The sequence below is a fragment of the Staurois parvus genome, unplaced genomic scaffold (assembly GCF_062004578.1).
Source record: "Staurois parvus isolate SC_StPar_1 unplaced genomic scaffold, SC_StPar_1.0 ptg000387l, whole genome shotgun sequence".
In the NCBI taxonomy this organism is placed as follows: Eukaryota; Metazoa; Chordata; class Amphibia; order Anura; family Ranidae; genus Staurois; species Staurois parvus.
Window position 1 is genome coordinate 8,893,125 of NW_028318183.1, and position 15,433 is coordinate 8,908,557.

The following is a 15,433-nucleotide window of genomic DNA, read 5'->3' on the forward strand; positions in this document are numbered from 1 at the left end:
AGCTCTAGTTGTGTGAAGAAAATGATAAAATTTTAGTTTGGGTACAATGTTGTGTGACCGCGCAATTGTCATTCAAAGTGTGAGAGCGCTGAAACGTGAAAGATGGCCTGGGCAGGAAGGTGTAAAATTGCCCGGTATTGAAATGGTTAAAGGACACTGAACTGTATTCATTTGTGTACTTTATATGTAAATGTAGTTCATCTGTATTCTTGCTACCATGAATAACAAAGTTTTTGTGTTCTCTCTTTACCATTACTTCCTGTCCCTCTGATGCATTTATCAAACAGTCAAATATATAGTTAAAACCATTACAATACATATGAATATTTAAATGGTAATACTGGCTATAAGACCTGAATGACCTTCTTCCTCATCTCACATGGTGATAATTCATCATCCATTTCTAATGTTAATTCAGAATTCATAGTGTCTTTGTAAAGAAACAATTTGATTGCATGTATGGAAAACTTAAAGCAGAACTTGACCCATAACAACTTGATAAAAAAAAATTATGTTCTTTAGCAAGGAACATACATTCCACATTAACAATTATGCTACCAAAATGAGTGTGTATTGTAAATTGCCTTCAGCATTGAACTTATTTCTTCTTTCTGGAGGCTGCTATTTTGCTGAAGCCCAGAGCCCCTGAGCAGAAGTAAATCTTTAGGCTGTCAGAAGACTGGCCTCTACAAATTTGGCACACTGCCTAAAAATAAAGAGCAATTGAGCATGTGCAGAGCAGGATGAGTCAGTGTAAAAAACGTGATTCTTGTGAGCTACTATGGTGTATTTTATAAAGACTTATCTTTATAAAGTGGATAAATAAAATTAAGAAACCAATAAATAATTAAAAAAATATATAAATGAGTGAAATATGTGCAAAATAATTAATTATACTTGTGTATACAATTTAAATAAATATTAATTAAATGAATTAAAGGATGAGTCAGTGTACTACTGGATTTCCTTACTCTCTAAAAGTAATACATACACATCCACATCTTAATGGCCCTAAAAGCTACAGAATTTGGCAGAAAAAAAAAAAAAGTTTCTTACTGTGTTTTTCTGCCTCCTTGTAACCTCCTCTGTAAGCTCCTGAACCTCTGCTTTTCCCCCTCATTGTTTGGAATAACTATTGCATATTTGTAAGTTCGCTGCTCTGTGCACACTACAAATGCCACGGTCCATAGTCCTTGTGCATCTAGGGAGCAAGCAAGAGAGGGTGGACCATGGAGAATGAGGGTAGTCACCCTCTAACAGGAAGTCAAATCACAGCAGCAAAAGTAAAAAAAAAATGGAATTTGGAGATTTAGAGGAGGCTGAGAGCAATAGAAGGATCTCTTGGAGTTGAGAATACATGCTTGATTTTTTTGTGCTGTACTGATGCTGCACAATGTGAAAAACAATATTTCTTTAATGCAATTTGGAAGTTTCTTAAACGATATAAGAAGCCAGTTAGCAATCAGCCCAATGACATCTACCCATAACTTAGATATATTCGTACTGGGTGAATTGTCTCTTTATTACACAAAAAAAAGGAACTGTAATAAAGAAAAAAAAATGTGTACAAGCATTTTTAATTGCAGAAGAGACATGCTATATCTTCTGCATTAAAGCCCTGTACCTGCCTTTCCTTTCTGTTCATGCATGCCCAGCTCAGTGGAACATTTCAGCAATGCAGAGATGAATGAACTTCTGGAAAATTTCCGCAATGCAGAGATGAATGAATTCCTGGAATAGTTTGGCAATGCAGAGATGAATGAACTCCTGGAAAATTTCAGCAATGCAGAGATGAATGAACTCCTTGAAAATTTCAGCAATGCAGAGATGAATGAACTCCTGGAAAATTTCAGCAATGCAGAGATGAATGAACTTCTTGAAAATTTCAGCAATGCAGAGATGAATGAACTCCTGCACATGCGTAGGGGTCACGTCATTTGAAGATCGGTACCAAGAAGAAGACAGGCCAAAGATTTCAGAGGCCAGTACAGGAGCTCCGGGACACCGCAGCTTGGAGTGAAGGTGAGTATAGATCCACTTTAATACACAGTTTGCTTCAAAGTGCTGATTCTGGTATTCTGGGAAGCTACACAGCTGCACACGGTACACAGAAATTGTGGCACATTTCTGTATTTGCTAACAAAAGACTGATTATTGCAGTCAGACCCAGAATAATCACCATCACGCATTCAACAGATTGGTTATATATTTTAATATGCTCCTATATGTATAACAAAACTAAAAAACATTAGTTACAAAATTTCAAAAATATCTCTGGTATTAAGTACTTAATACATGGCGATGCAAAGAATTTCCCTTTAATTTGTGCTGTTACAAAGAAAGCATATTGATCTTTTTCATACTGCGATTATTAGAATTCAGAAATCTAATCATTAAATTCTGAGATCAAGTGCCATAATACAACATTCATATAATACTTGGCTGGTGAAAATCATTACTATATAAATCTTTATTAAATCTTTTTTTCACACATTGACTAGTCCATTTCATATCTAGTCCAGCATTAAATTCAACCTTGCAGTTTAAAACTGGTAAACGGTCATCAAGACTGAAGGGCTGGCATCCACATACTGCAGAATGGCCAGAAATTTGGGAAGCTCTATTATGCAAATTCAGACTCTGAAGACTTCTACACACAATGAGAATATCAGATGAATGATTGTTGTTTTTTTTTTTTGCATCCTAGCCTCATATCAAAAACTAATAGGTTACTAAAGTTACGAAAATTCTCGTATGACAGAATACAATGATGCAATGTATTGTATTGTAATGTATTCTTTTGTTTCTGAGCATGCGTAGTCTTTTGTTTGGACAAATATTGTACTGAATAAATGAAATATTGTTTGTTCTGGAATCGTACAAGAACATTTTTTCGCATCTGTCCCTTCAGATAATTATGCATGAACTGTCGTGATCGGTTCTCGAAAGCTATGTACTAACGATCAGATTATTGTACGATTGCTTCAAAGGCGGTATTTTTTTCCTGATTTTCTTATCGTGTATACTAGGCATAAGTCACCCTTGGACCCACCTCTTCCAACCTCCCAGACTTTACTACTGGTCAAGAAGCTGCAATGGGCATCCTTACTGCCCAACAGTGACATAGAGGATCTGAAGCTGCTCTTCACCAGAGCACCTTGGGTTCTTGGGTCATGCTGCAGCTGAATTCATGTAAACTTAGTTACCTACTCTTTAGTCATGCTACTGGATTACCAACTTTAACCTGAACCCTGGCATGTTTTAAGTTTGCAGAACTCTTAGTAGGACATGCTCATGCATAGCATTATTTGGACTTTTAGAAGCATTCTGCCTAACTTAAAAGAAGGTGTTCCATACTTACATGTTTGGACAAAGTAACAAAATGTGATCTCTCTAAAAGTTACATGTAGAGGGAATCATAGTGATCTGTGAAAATGAAAACAAAAATCCACCTTTGCAGTGGGATTCCCCTGCACTGTAATTAGGGGGAAAATACCTACCTTACTCCTAGCTCCAGTAAATTTACAACATTTAAAAAATATATCTGGTATTAAAGTTGTTGTAAAGGCTCAAGGTTTTTTACCTTCATGCATTCTATGCATGAAGGTAAAAAACCTTCTGTGTACAGCAGTGCCCCCAGCCCCGACGATCCATCTAGGTGCACAACAGCCTCAGCTGTCCCGGGTCTCTGCCTCCTTATTGGCTGAGACAGCAAGCGGGTGCCGTTGGCTCCCACTGCTGTCAATAACAGCCAGTCAGCCAATGAGGAGAGAGAGGGGGCGGGGCCAAGCCACAGCTCTGTGTGTGAATGGACACACAGAACAGCGACTTCTGAACAGCCTGCTTGGGTGCCCCCATAGCAAGCTGCTTGCTATGGGGGCACCCGACAGAAAGGAGGGGCCAAGAGCACCGGCGGGGGACCCAAGAAGAGGAGGATCCAGGCTGCACTGTGCAACACCACTGCACAGAGCAGGTAAGTAGAACACGTTTATTTAAAAAAAAAAAAAGGAACCTTTAGAATCGCTTTAAGTACTTAAAGTATTACTAAACCCAGGACCCTGCATTCACTATATCTGGTCTCCCACAGTACACACAACATGGAAGTGCAATTATTTTAGTAAATATAAACTGCTAAATACCTTTTCTCATCAGCAGTTAGAGCAGTCTTGTGACTTCAGCAGAGCACTGGTTAAAGTGGGTAAATCTTCTAGGAGTTTTCTTTCTGCTCTAGAAGGATGTAAAACCCCTGACGTCTGTCTGGACAGTGCTGATTGGCCCTGTGCTGATCACATGCACTCTCCCAAGAAAAAAAAACCTCTCTAGCAATACACACTAAACTGAGTATGTGCAGAAGGGATACAGGTTCAGTCTGTCTTCTCAGCATGGACATTTGAATAAGGAGGACCAAACAGCCTTTTTACACAATTTAGAGGATCAAAATAAATTCACTACAACGCTGTAAATTATATATTGGACTCATCTGATAATTTACAATTTAGAAAATAAATATACATGCTGATGGATTACTGGTAATAAATTATATATGTCTTGGGGTACAAGAAAAAAGGATGATGCCACCAGGGGGTATTCATGAAACGCAGCCTTAGGGCTCATGTACACTGCAGCTGATAAACTCACGTTCAGGAGCTGTTCAGCGTTTTTTTTTCAGCAGCCCCTGAACTCTCCCTAATGTTTTCCTATGTGTCCATTTACACTATGTCATTTACAGGCAGTTGCGTTTACAGTCTTTTTTTTAACGCACCAAACTCGCATTCGGGAGTAGATTTTACCGGCGACTCAAATGCCAAATGCTTGTAAATGCATGTAAACGCGGTTAACCGCGTTTATAAGTGTTTGAGTTTAGAACCGTTTTTTAACTGTTCCATATCCAGATGCTGTCCAGAGCCTTTTTTCATCATCAGAAATGCATGCACAGCGTTTTCCATGTATTCAAATAGACCTGGTACACCAGCGCAGTCAGTTTCAGGTTTCGCGTGAAGGAAAAAATGGTAGAGCGTGCTGCATTATGGTCATGATGGGATCCATAGTGAATACAACCAGAAAAGACAGGTCATCTCAACACATACTGCTCTCTCTGCTTCTGCTCTCTCTATTTCTCTCAAAATGTCTGAAATAGTTAATTATTTACTATTTTTCAGTGCATTCTGGGCATTTGGGAGGGTCTCCTGAGGTTATCTTTTAAAAACGATTCTGAACAAAAATGCGCATAAACACGGCTAAACTTGCATAAACGCGGTATGCAAACCTGTTTAAACTGACGTTTTTTAACCTAAGTTTTCCAGCAGTTTCCATAGTTCAGAAGAGTTTTACAAACGCCCCGTGTACATGAGCCCTTATATAAAGGGGTGCACACTGATATGAAGATGATCTTCTTGGAAGAGTGCTACAGGTCACAGCACTTTGTGCATCCTCTTTACTCATTGCATTTCCTAAGTCAGTGAGCATGAAGTACACCAACATATCGCAGCTTGTTAAAGATAAAGTGCAGGAAGATTAGGTCAAATGCTTTGCACTGCAGAAAAGTTACACAGTGTCCTTCCCAATGAAATGATGCATTAAATCTCCCTATGCTCTGTTCAAGCTTCGCTCATTTCCAGCTTTGTTCCAGCTTTCTCTGCCCTGCTATAGCTCTGGATTTTCTTCTGACTTCTTACAGTTCAACCCTGGTTTTCCAACAGGCATCAGCACACGCTAATGATGCTGGGAGTAGCTAAGAGGGTATTTAAGCAACATTCTTTGAACAGGGATGTGCCACGTGTTCTTATAAGCTACCTGGTCACTATAAACACTGAAGCCCGCTTTTGCATGATTGCTGCTGACCCATCTTCTGTCCTGTCTACTGCTTATCTTTTTCAAACCTTGACTGCTTCATTACCCTCTGCTTACTGCCTGCCTTTACTTCTGCTTGAACGTGACTACTGTCTTTCTTACAGACTTGTCTATTGCCTACTCATTGCAAACCTAGACTGCCTAACTACCCTCGTCTTGTTGCCTGCCAAGACCCCTGCTCTCTTCTAGCGGTTTGTCACAATCCCTGCTTGAATCAGACTAATCTTCAGTCTTCTGCCTTGCCCACTGTCTCTGCACAGTTGCAAATCTTCAACTAGGGGGCCTCAACCTGATGGCAGTTTGTAGCAAAGTAATCCAGGGGCCACTAGGGTTCCTAGCCATAATCCTTTGCAGAGTGCTCTGGTGAAGACTGACTGGTTCTTAGACTCCATTCTCTGGGTGAACCTTTATCACCTGTAAGGAGGCACCATAACAGTTCTACTCGTGGCCTTCCTAGGGGACAACCACTTCAGTGTAGGCTTTAAAGAACATAACAGTGATCACAAATGTGTGGGCATCAAGTGCACAGGAAGAGAGCTGAGGGTGTCTAGTAAAGGATGTCACAAAACATACCGAATGTATATATTACACTTACCTCCACAAAAGATTTTACTTTTTTTTATGAAGTTCTCCCCTAAACTCATGTGTGCATTAAATAACCAAAATCTAACTCATTAACAAACCTGGTGAATACTGTATAGATCAAGGGTCCTTATTTTATGCTGGTGAAAAAGGAAAAAAGACTAGTTCAGCCAGGAACAGGTGCCATAATAAAGAGAAGTATTTAGGAAGTGAGGATGACAAGTGGTCTCAGATTTAAAGTGCTTGTCAGTCATGATTTCTATCATTCAAGATTCCACTTCAGTGCTGGATTCTTCATTAACAAGAAGAATATGGTCCGTTTCTTGATAGCCAACACAGAGCAAGAGCCTGCAATTAGAAATTAGAGACAAATGTTAGCATGTTCTCTTCTTAAAGGGTATTTGCACTTAAAAGTGAATTATCCTATCTGCCCCCTGCTATTGAACATAAATATGCATTATACTTCTGTAGTTATGCCAATATGTTTTATTGTGTGTCCTGCCAAGCACTACACAGCCCCTATTTAGACATCTTCTCCATCCTGAATCATTCTATGTATATATGTACAGCTCAGAATCCATTCTCTTCAAAATTAATGCCCACCAACCTGTTGACAGGCTTCCTATGGAAGGCCTAGTTGTATGCCAAGAAAATTTCCAAAAAGTATCTGGGCAGCACTGTGCATTTGTTTGGCAGCATCTACTCAGACACATGAATAAACAGCTGGATTGGACGATGCTCATTTCATATCTGTAATCATCTGTACAATTTGTGTAGCTGGGTGATTAAGGGGCTTCCTAAACACCCCATTGGGCGTCACTTAGTAGAAACAAAGTGATTTAATAACTGCTGTTTCTGAGGATTGATGACCCTATAAACGGCAGCTATACAGTATGCGTGAGCATTTGGCTGATCCACTGAATACAGTGCAAAATATAGCTGTTGGTGCACACTGCAGGATGGCGGCTCGGACAGTTTAATGAACCCTATAAACATTGGGTGGCTGACTCTTAAAAAGGCCATCTATCTCAAGGCAAGCCATAGATCATGCAACTTTCTTTTCTGTAACCACAGGGGTGTGTTGATGGGGGTATCCCTCCCACTGAGCTATTGTGTTTTCCCAGCAGGGGGGTTGTGGAAAGCCATCCTTGCAGGGTAGATGCAATGATTACAGCAGCTATAGCCGCAGTAATCACATGCTAAAAATCTGACATGCTAAAAATCAGACATGCTAAAAATCCAACGTGCTGGTTGTACCCACGTCGATTGAACGACTTAAGTACAATCAGCCTGCTCCTAGATGGATCAAATCTTGAACAATCCCTGCTGAACCCGTGGAGATTCAATCCAACTATAGCCGGCTTAAGGCATTAACAGAAATAAACAGATTCCAATCAAACTCCTTATACATTTGTTCTTTGTTCGTTTGTTGCTTCACTTAGGGAATAATTGTACCAAAATTAGCCAAATTGCATGTCAGGATTTGTCCATGTATAACCATCTTTACCGCAAGCACATAAAAGTCTATCCCAGCAATCAATAAATTCATTACCATAAGGGAAAAGAATCCTCATCCAATCTAATCAGTAACCAAATTCACAGCTCATGTCCATCGCAAACTTATTCTGTTTGACTAAGAGGCCTTTAGAATCGTAATTACATAATGTCTAATCTTTACAAAAAATTAAATTAATTGATGGTATGTATATAAAATACTTTAACTAGGAAATTAGATTTTTGTGTAAATACCACAAACAAAGCCTCTTACCACACTACTCCTAATGGAATTAAGCAGAGTGCAGCTGATAACAGGAAACAAAAGCCTGGAAACCACAAGACTGTGGCTGCATAGATGCTGTTGTAAAACACGATGGTCAGGCTTCCGGTTAAACTCTCCAGACAGGCGATGCATGCAAACAGGGCTCCTGAAACAGAGGAAATAAAGCAGCTGTGAATGACAAGTCTGGGGTTCAAATGTACAAAGTGAAAGTAAAGTCTAACATTGATCAGGGTAGCAACTAGTGAGCAAATTTTGTATACAGGACTTGATTTGTATTTTGGACCTTGTGTCTTCTAGATGGTTTATAAGAATAAAATGTATAAAATTTTATAGTTTATAAAATGTAACAACTTTTGCCCTGGAACCTTCAAAAAAGAGGCCTTGTGTCAATATATAGTAATGGAAGCTGGGTCTTGATATGTCAGTCCCCGAAGTCTCAGCATGAAAGGGCCCCCATTCCAGGACCAATGAAAGTAAAATGGTCAGTCCACCCAAAATTATGGAATCCACTTAAAAAGCAGCATTACGATCTGACCAAGACTACACCACTGCTTTAAAGAAATAAAAAAAAAACTGCCATGTTTTAAAGTCGAGTGACATAGTTTTTAATTCAAGATTTGCATTGCCCTTACCTAATGCCACCTCCAAACCTAATGTAAATGTCCCTTTTTCCTTTTCTTCAGTGACCTGCCGATGGGATCTTGCCTAAATTCACAACTGCCTTCATGCTCATGTTCACTTTCACATATTTTTTTTTAAAGAAGTATAGCCAAAGCTAAAGCCCTCAGTTGGCTGACATCACAAAGCGGGTCCAGGCTGTGGAAAGATTCCGACCATATGGTCAGGATCCGCCCAGAAGCCTGGACCAGCAGCTGACACAGCCTTTCAGTGATCCGGAGAGAACCTGAGCCAGCCCATCTTGCCCCCTCCACAGCCCAATGTTCCAGTGAGTGCTGGGGGGCAGAACAGAGAGCCAGTGACTGACGGTCACCGCTCTCTGCTCAGAGCTGAGGGTGAGAACTGAGTGATCAGCGGTGTTTGAACACTCAGTTCTTACTGCAGAGCAAGCAGGGGACAGATGCTGCATCTGCCTAGGTGAGTATATAATTTTTCTTCTAAAACCCATACTTCTCTTTTAAAGGATTATAATTATTTGTATTTCTAATAAAGTGTATTTTACCTTTATTTAGAATAGTCCTATTTGTAACAAACATTAGCCCACCTGTTGGGTGGGAGCTGGGCTAGAGGGTGCAATGCAAACACATTAGGGAAAGGAGAAGGCTGGGAGGTTAACAACTGATTGTTCATTACAGATCAGGGGGAAACTGAGCTTGGGAGCATGTACTGTATAACCTAAGGCCCTGCTACAATATTAAAAGCTCTCTCAGTCACAGAACTATGGATCATGGGGTCCCATAGCAAAATTTTAATGAGTCTCCCTGGCTAACTCTCAGCTGGCAGTGTCAACTATGACAATATGGGGGAGATTTATTAAAACTGGAACATGCAACGTCTGGTATAGTTCTGCACAGAAACCAATCAGCTTCCAGGTTTTATTGTCAAAGCTTAATTATACCCACATACCGAAATATTTCGGACAAAAACACCCCTTTCGGCTGTCTGCCAAAATTTTAAAAAGCACCGATACAGGTGCCAAAAAAACCCCACCCCTCGCCCGCTGTCGCCGCCACCCCTCCCTAGCACTACTGCCACCGCCCACCGCTCGATAGTTCTCAGCTTTACCTGAGAAACAATCAAACGATCCCGGCGCTGGGCATGGAGATCAGTGAAGGAAAGATGGCCTCCACTCATCTCATGCCCTTGGAGGACCGGAGTGATGTCACTTCCGGTTCTGGCCATTTTTTTAAAGCACTAGATCAATGCTTTTTTTGATCCAATGCTTTACATTGCAGAGGAGAGATGTGGGTTCTTATTGACCCCATATCTCTCCATAAAGAGGAGCTGTCACTAATTATTTCTATCAGAAGGGATGCATGCATTTCTTGTGATAAGAGTAAAAGTGATTACAAATATTTAAAGGGACAGTGCAAAAGAAAAAAAAAAATTAAATAAAAAAAAAAAGTTTAAAGTCCCCCCGTCCCCCCGTGCTCACACGTAGTAGTGAACGCATACGTAGGCCATGCCCACATGTGTGTGGTTTGAACACTAATTACATATGTGGTATCACCACGAATGTCAGAGCAAGAGCAATAATTCTTGCACAGGACCTCCTCTGTAACTTTACACTGCTAACCTGTAGAAATTTTTAAAGCATCACCCATGGAGATTTCTAAGTACCACAGTTTCATGCCATTCCACGAGTGTGCGCAATTTTAAAGCGTGACATGTTGGGTATCTATTTACTCACCGTAACATCCTCTTTCATATTTTAGAAATAAATTGGGGTATTTTTGTTTTAATCAAAGTATATTTTTTCCCAAAAATATATATATTCATTTTTAAAATCTGCGCATTTCGGTTTTCAGCCAAGTGCATTTTGAAGTTTTGGTTTCAGCACCAGAATTTTCATTTTAGTGCACCACTACTTAATATGTAAAGGGGAGCTGGACCCAAAAGGGGAAGTTCTGCTTTAAAGAAAGGTCCCCTGCTCCCCATTAAGGATTGGCACCTTTGGGGAGCGGGTACCCAAAATTCACAGGTACCCACTCCCACTACTCGCGCATGCGCAGTGGGCACCTGGCTGTGAAGCCGCAAGCTGTCACAGCTGGGTGCCCACAGTGATGATGCCGGCGCCTGGAACACCAGACGGATGATGAAACGGGCTGTGGGGAGGACACCGTGGGATCATGGGACAGGTGAGTGGCTGTGTTTTAAAATTCAGCAGCTACAGTCTTTGTAGCTGCTGCCTTTTAGTTTTTTATAGTGTGAGTGGAACTCTGCTTTAACGTTACACCACTGCTCTCAATATATGTTTAGCCCCTCGGTACCTATTTTCATTTTTCATATTTTCTATAAAAACATAATCAATAAGTTGATGAAAAGCCGTCAACTTATTAAATAGCAACTCCACCCAAAGCTGATTATTCAGTTTTGGGTAAACTCATAGGTTTGATTCTCCTGGAATTCTGGATCCACATCCCTTGCAATTATAACACATCTTGCTCAGCTTATACTGAAGTACAGAATTTTCTACATATTCCAATGAACCATCTAGTAGAGGGTGGTTGAAAACATTAGCCACCATGTGAGATATGTCACATCTGCAGTGCTGCAGTATTGCTGGCACTTCAAACAGAAACGTCCCCATTTAAAGGCCAATTTCAAGGAAGTAACATGGCATCAAACCAACCAGAATCAAATGAAAGTGTTTTTTTTTATTTATGGGTAGGCTTATTCTTTAGGCCTCATGAACAAGATTTTTTTCAACTCTTCAAAAAGCCAGCAGCGTTTTTGCAGAAAAAATGCCTGACGCTTGAAGAAGCGTCTAAAGCTTTTCAAAGCGCTTAGGTGCATTTACAAGCATCAAACACTTGGGTGTTATTTCAGTTTATTGACCAGAATAAATCATTTATTCTGGCCACTGATATGAATGTATGCTCAAGCGCTAAACGCACCTAGCGTTAAAACACGTTTAGACACATTTACAAGCGTCAAGCATTTTTTCTGCCCAAACTCTGCTGCTCCTGGACGTACTGGCAGTGGATTTTTTGTTTCCTGCCTCTAAACACTGCTAAAGGCCTATGTGTGCATGGACACATAGGCTAACATGCATGAGAGTTTATTGCCCGACACCCCTAGGAGTAAGGTATTCATACAAAACCGTCCTGTATGCATAAGGCCTTAATTTCTCTTAGTATGTGTTGTGGTTGTGCTCACAGAAAGTGTATAACATTTTACCTTGTTCATTTTCCAAAACTACTTTGGACATCATTGACCTCATCACTGGAAGAGGCATTGCAGAAAATAGAAGAGGAACTCTCACTGTAAAAAAAAAAATTATATAACAGACATTTATTATTACCAACACCAATAGGGAACATTATCATACATTTCATCTGTTCTTGTTATTAATTCAGTTTTAAACATTCTCCTTGTACTGTATATATAAATATGGACTGCCAATAAAGCTGGCTATACACCCGAAGCACTTGCCAAATGCCTGAGCATATATCAGCTTTAAAGAGTGTGTAAACCTAACATTTTATATTTCTGATATGTGCCTGCTGTACCATGTACAGTGCCTTGAAAAGGTATTCATACCCCTTGAAATTTTCCACATTTTGTCATGTTACAACCAAAAATGTAAATGAACTTTATTGGGATTTTATATGACAGACCAACACAAAGTGGCACATAATTGTGAAGTGGAAGGACAATGATAAATGGGTTACAAACTTTTTTTTTCAAATAAATATCTGAAAAGTGTTGAGTGCATTTGTATTCAGCCCCACCTAATTAGTAAATAGAGTCCACCTGTGTGTAATGTAATCTCAGTATAAATACAGCTGTACTGTGAAGCCCTCAGAGGTTTGTTAGAGAACGTTAGTGAACAAACGGCATCATGAAGGCCAAGGAACACACCAGACATGTCATGGATAAAATTATTGAGAAGTTTAAAGCAGGGTTAGGTTATAAAAAAAATATCCCTATCTTTGAACATCTCACGGAGCACTGTTCAATCCATCATCCGAAAATGGAAAGAGTATGGCACAACTGCAAACCTACCAAGACGTGGCAGTCCACTAAAAACTGAAAGGCTGGGCAAGGAGAGCATTAATCAGAGAAGCAGCCAAGAGGCTCATGGTAACTCTGGAGGAGCTGCAGAGATCCACAGCTCAGGTGGGAGAATCTGTCCACAGGACAACTATTAGTCGTGCACTCCACAAATCTGGCCTTTATGGAAGAGTGGCAAGAAGAAAGCCATTGTTGAAAGAAAGCCATAAGAAGTCCCATTTGCAGTTTGAGAGAAGACATGTGGGGGACACATCAAACATGTGGAAGAAGGTGCTCTGGTCAGATGAGACCAAGATTTAACTTTTTGGCCTAAAAGCAAAATGTTATGTGTGGTGGAAAACTAACACTGCACATCACCCTGAACACACCATCCCCACCATGAAACATGGTGGTGGCAGCATCACGTTGTGCAGATGCTTTTCTTTAGCTGGGACAGGGAAGCTGATCAGAGTTGATGGGAAGATGGATGGAGCCAAATACAGGGCAATCGTAGAAGAAAACCTGTTAGAGTCTGCAAAAGACTTGAGACTGGGGCAGAGGTTCACCTTCCAGCAGGACAACGACCCTATCCTGTTTAATACAGCCAGAGCTACAATGGAATGGTTTAGATCAAAGCATATTCATGTGTTAGAATAGCCCAGTCAAAGTCCAGACCTAAATCCAATTGAGAATCTGTGGCAAGACGCCACAGATGCTCCTTGATAAATAATACTAAAACGAATTGTGCTAAAATATAGATCTGCTGCTCTGCTGCTTCTGTAGGCATACATACATACTATCAACATAGTGGATTGAGAAATCAATCTCGATTTAACCCTAAGTCTAGCAATAACCAATGTTTACAGGTGTTTAGGTTAATGATGGAACAAGAAATTGAGAACATCAATATAGAACCCATCAGAGGTAATAAAAAGATAAGACAGGGATTGGAGGAATTAAAAAGAAGAAAAAAAATATAGTTATTAAACCTGCGGACAAAGGGGGGGGGGGGGAACAGTTATCTTGAATAAAGATGACTATTAAAAGGGAACTTAATCGATTAATAATGAGGATACATATGAGAAACTTAAAGGGGATCCTGGAAACAAATTAAAGGCCAAACTAATAAAACTAGTAAAAAGGGCACAGAAAGAGGAAGTCCTGGATAAAAAGGAAGCAAAGTATTTAATATCATAGGTACACAAAACAACAATTATATATCAAGTTCCTAAAATACATAAAAATTCAGAGAAACCCCCAGGTAGACCAATTGTCAATGGAATTGATTCAATTTTCTCCAGGACAGGAGAGTATTTGGATCATTTCCTGCAACCTATACCTTGGGGATTTCCATCATATATTATGGATAGTAAAGAACTTATCAATCTACTAAGAGCAAAAAAAAAAAATAATAATTATATATTAGCTAGTATTGATGTAGAGTCATTATACACCAATATTAAACAGAAGGATGCTCTAGATGCTGTAGAAGAGAGAACCATGTAAAAATTAAGCATACAGCATTTATGATAAATGCATTAGAATTCGCAATGAAAGACAACTATTTTTGGCATAATCACTGTTTCTATACCCAAAATAGTAGCTATGGGGGCAAAGTATGCCCCCACAGTGCCAAATATTTTTATGAGCAAGTGGGAGGCTGAGAAAAATATACAAAATGCCAAGAAAGGAGCCACTAATTTATAAAAGGTATAATGGTGATATATTCCTACTATGGGAGGAAGCAATTGATATTAATATCTACATTTAACCCCCTCGGCACCATAGTTCCGAGCTGATAAATCCATTGGGATTCATTTTGAGAAATAGACCATTTCATATTTCTTTTTTTCTTGGGAGAGTGTATGTGATTATCACAGGGTCAATCAGCGCTGTCCAGACAGAGGTCAGGGGATTTCTATCCTCCTAGAGCAGAAAGAATTCTCCTCCTATAAGCTTTAGTTAGTGCTGGGCTGGACACAGATAGACGTCACAAGACTGCTCCAACTGCTGATGGGAAAAGGTATTTATTAGTTTATATTTACTAAAATAATTGCATTTCCATGTTGTGTGTATTGTGGGAGATCAGATATAGTGAATGCAGGGTCCTGGATTTAGTAACACTACGTTTCCTGTGTTTTTAGAAGGTATGCTTCTGAATTAAACTAGTGACTAATTTACCTTTCAAAAACATATAGAGAAAGGTGGATGTAGGAAGATTTTAGTCCATATATATATATAAGTAGAAAGCAGTAATATCACTGTGATAAGAGCGAATGCCACAGCGTTTAAAGGAATTATTAAAGGTTTGCCAAAGAAGCAGACTTCTGGTTTTACTGGGTCACTTCACACTTTTCATTTGCAACATGCTTTTTAAGTGAATTTCCAGCCAAAAGTTTTTTTTTTGCCTAATGATTTTATTGAACATTTTCCATTGACATATATTACCCACAGTATAGATTACAAAATAGATTGCAGCAGTGTGGATTTGTATTTCAAGTGGTTGTAAACCTCAGACATTAATGAATAAAGCATGTCTTTCTATAG

The 15,433-nt window shown here is 39.6% G+C and overlaps 1 protein-coding gene across 1 annotated transcript in view; it reads right to left on the reverse strand.

The window, feature by feature from the left end:
• Window positions 1-2,197: 2,197 nt before the first annotated feature.
• Window positions 2,198-15,433, reverse strand: part of SLC46A3 (solute carrier family 46 member 3) — a 52,018-nt gene continuing 38,782 nt past the window's right edge. Inside the window, exons 4-6 of the mRNA XM_089685845.1 lie at window positions 12,071-12,154; window positions 8,201-8,357; window positions 2,198-6,780 (exon numbers count right to left, since the gene is read on the reverse strand). Of these exons, the coding sequence (XP_089541971.1) occupies window positions 6,699-6,780; window positions 8,201-8,357; window positions 12,071-12,154 (323 nt within the window). The 3' untranslated portion in view covers window positions 2,198-6,698. The remainder of the gene's footprint in view (window positions 6,781-8,200; window positions 8,358-12,070; window positions 12,155-15,433) is intronic.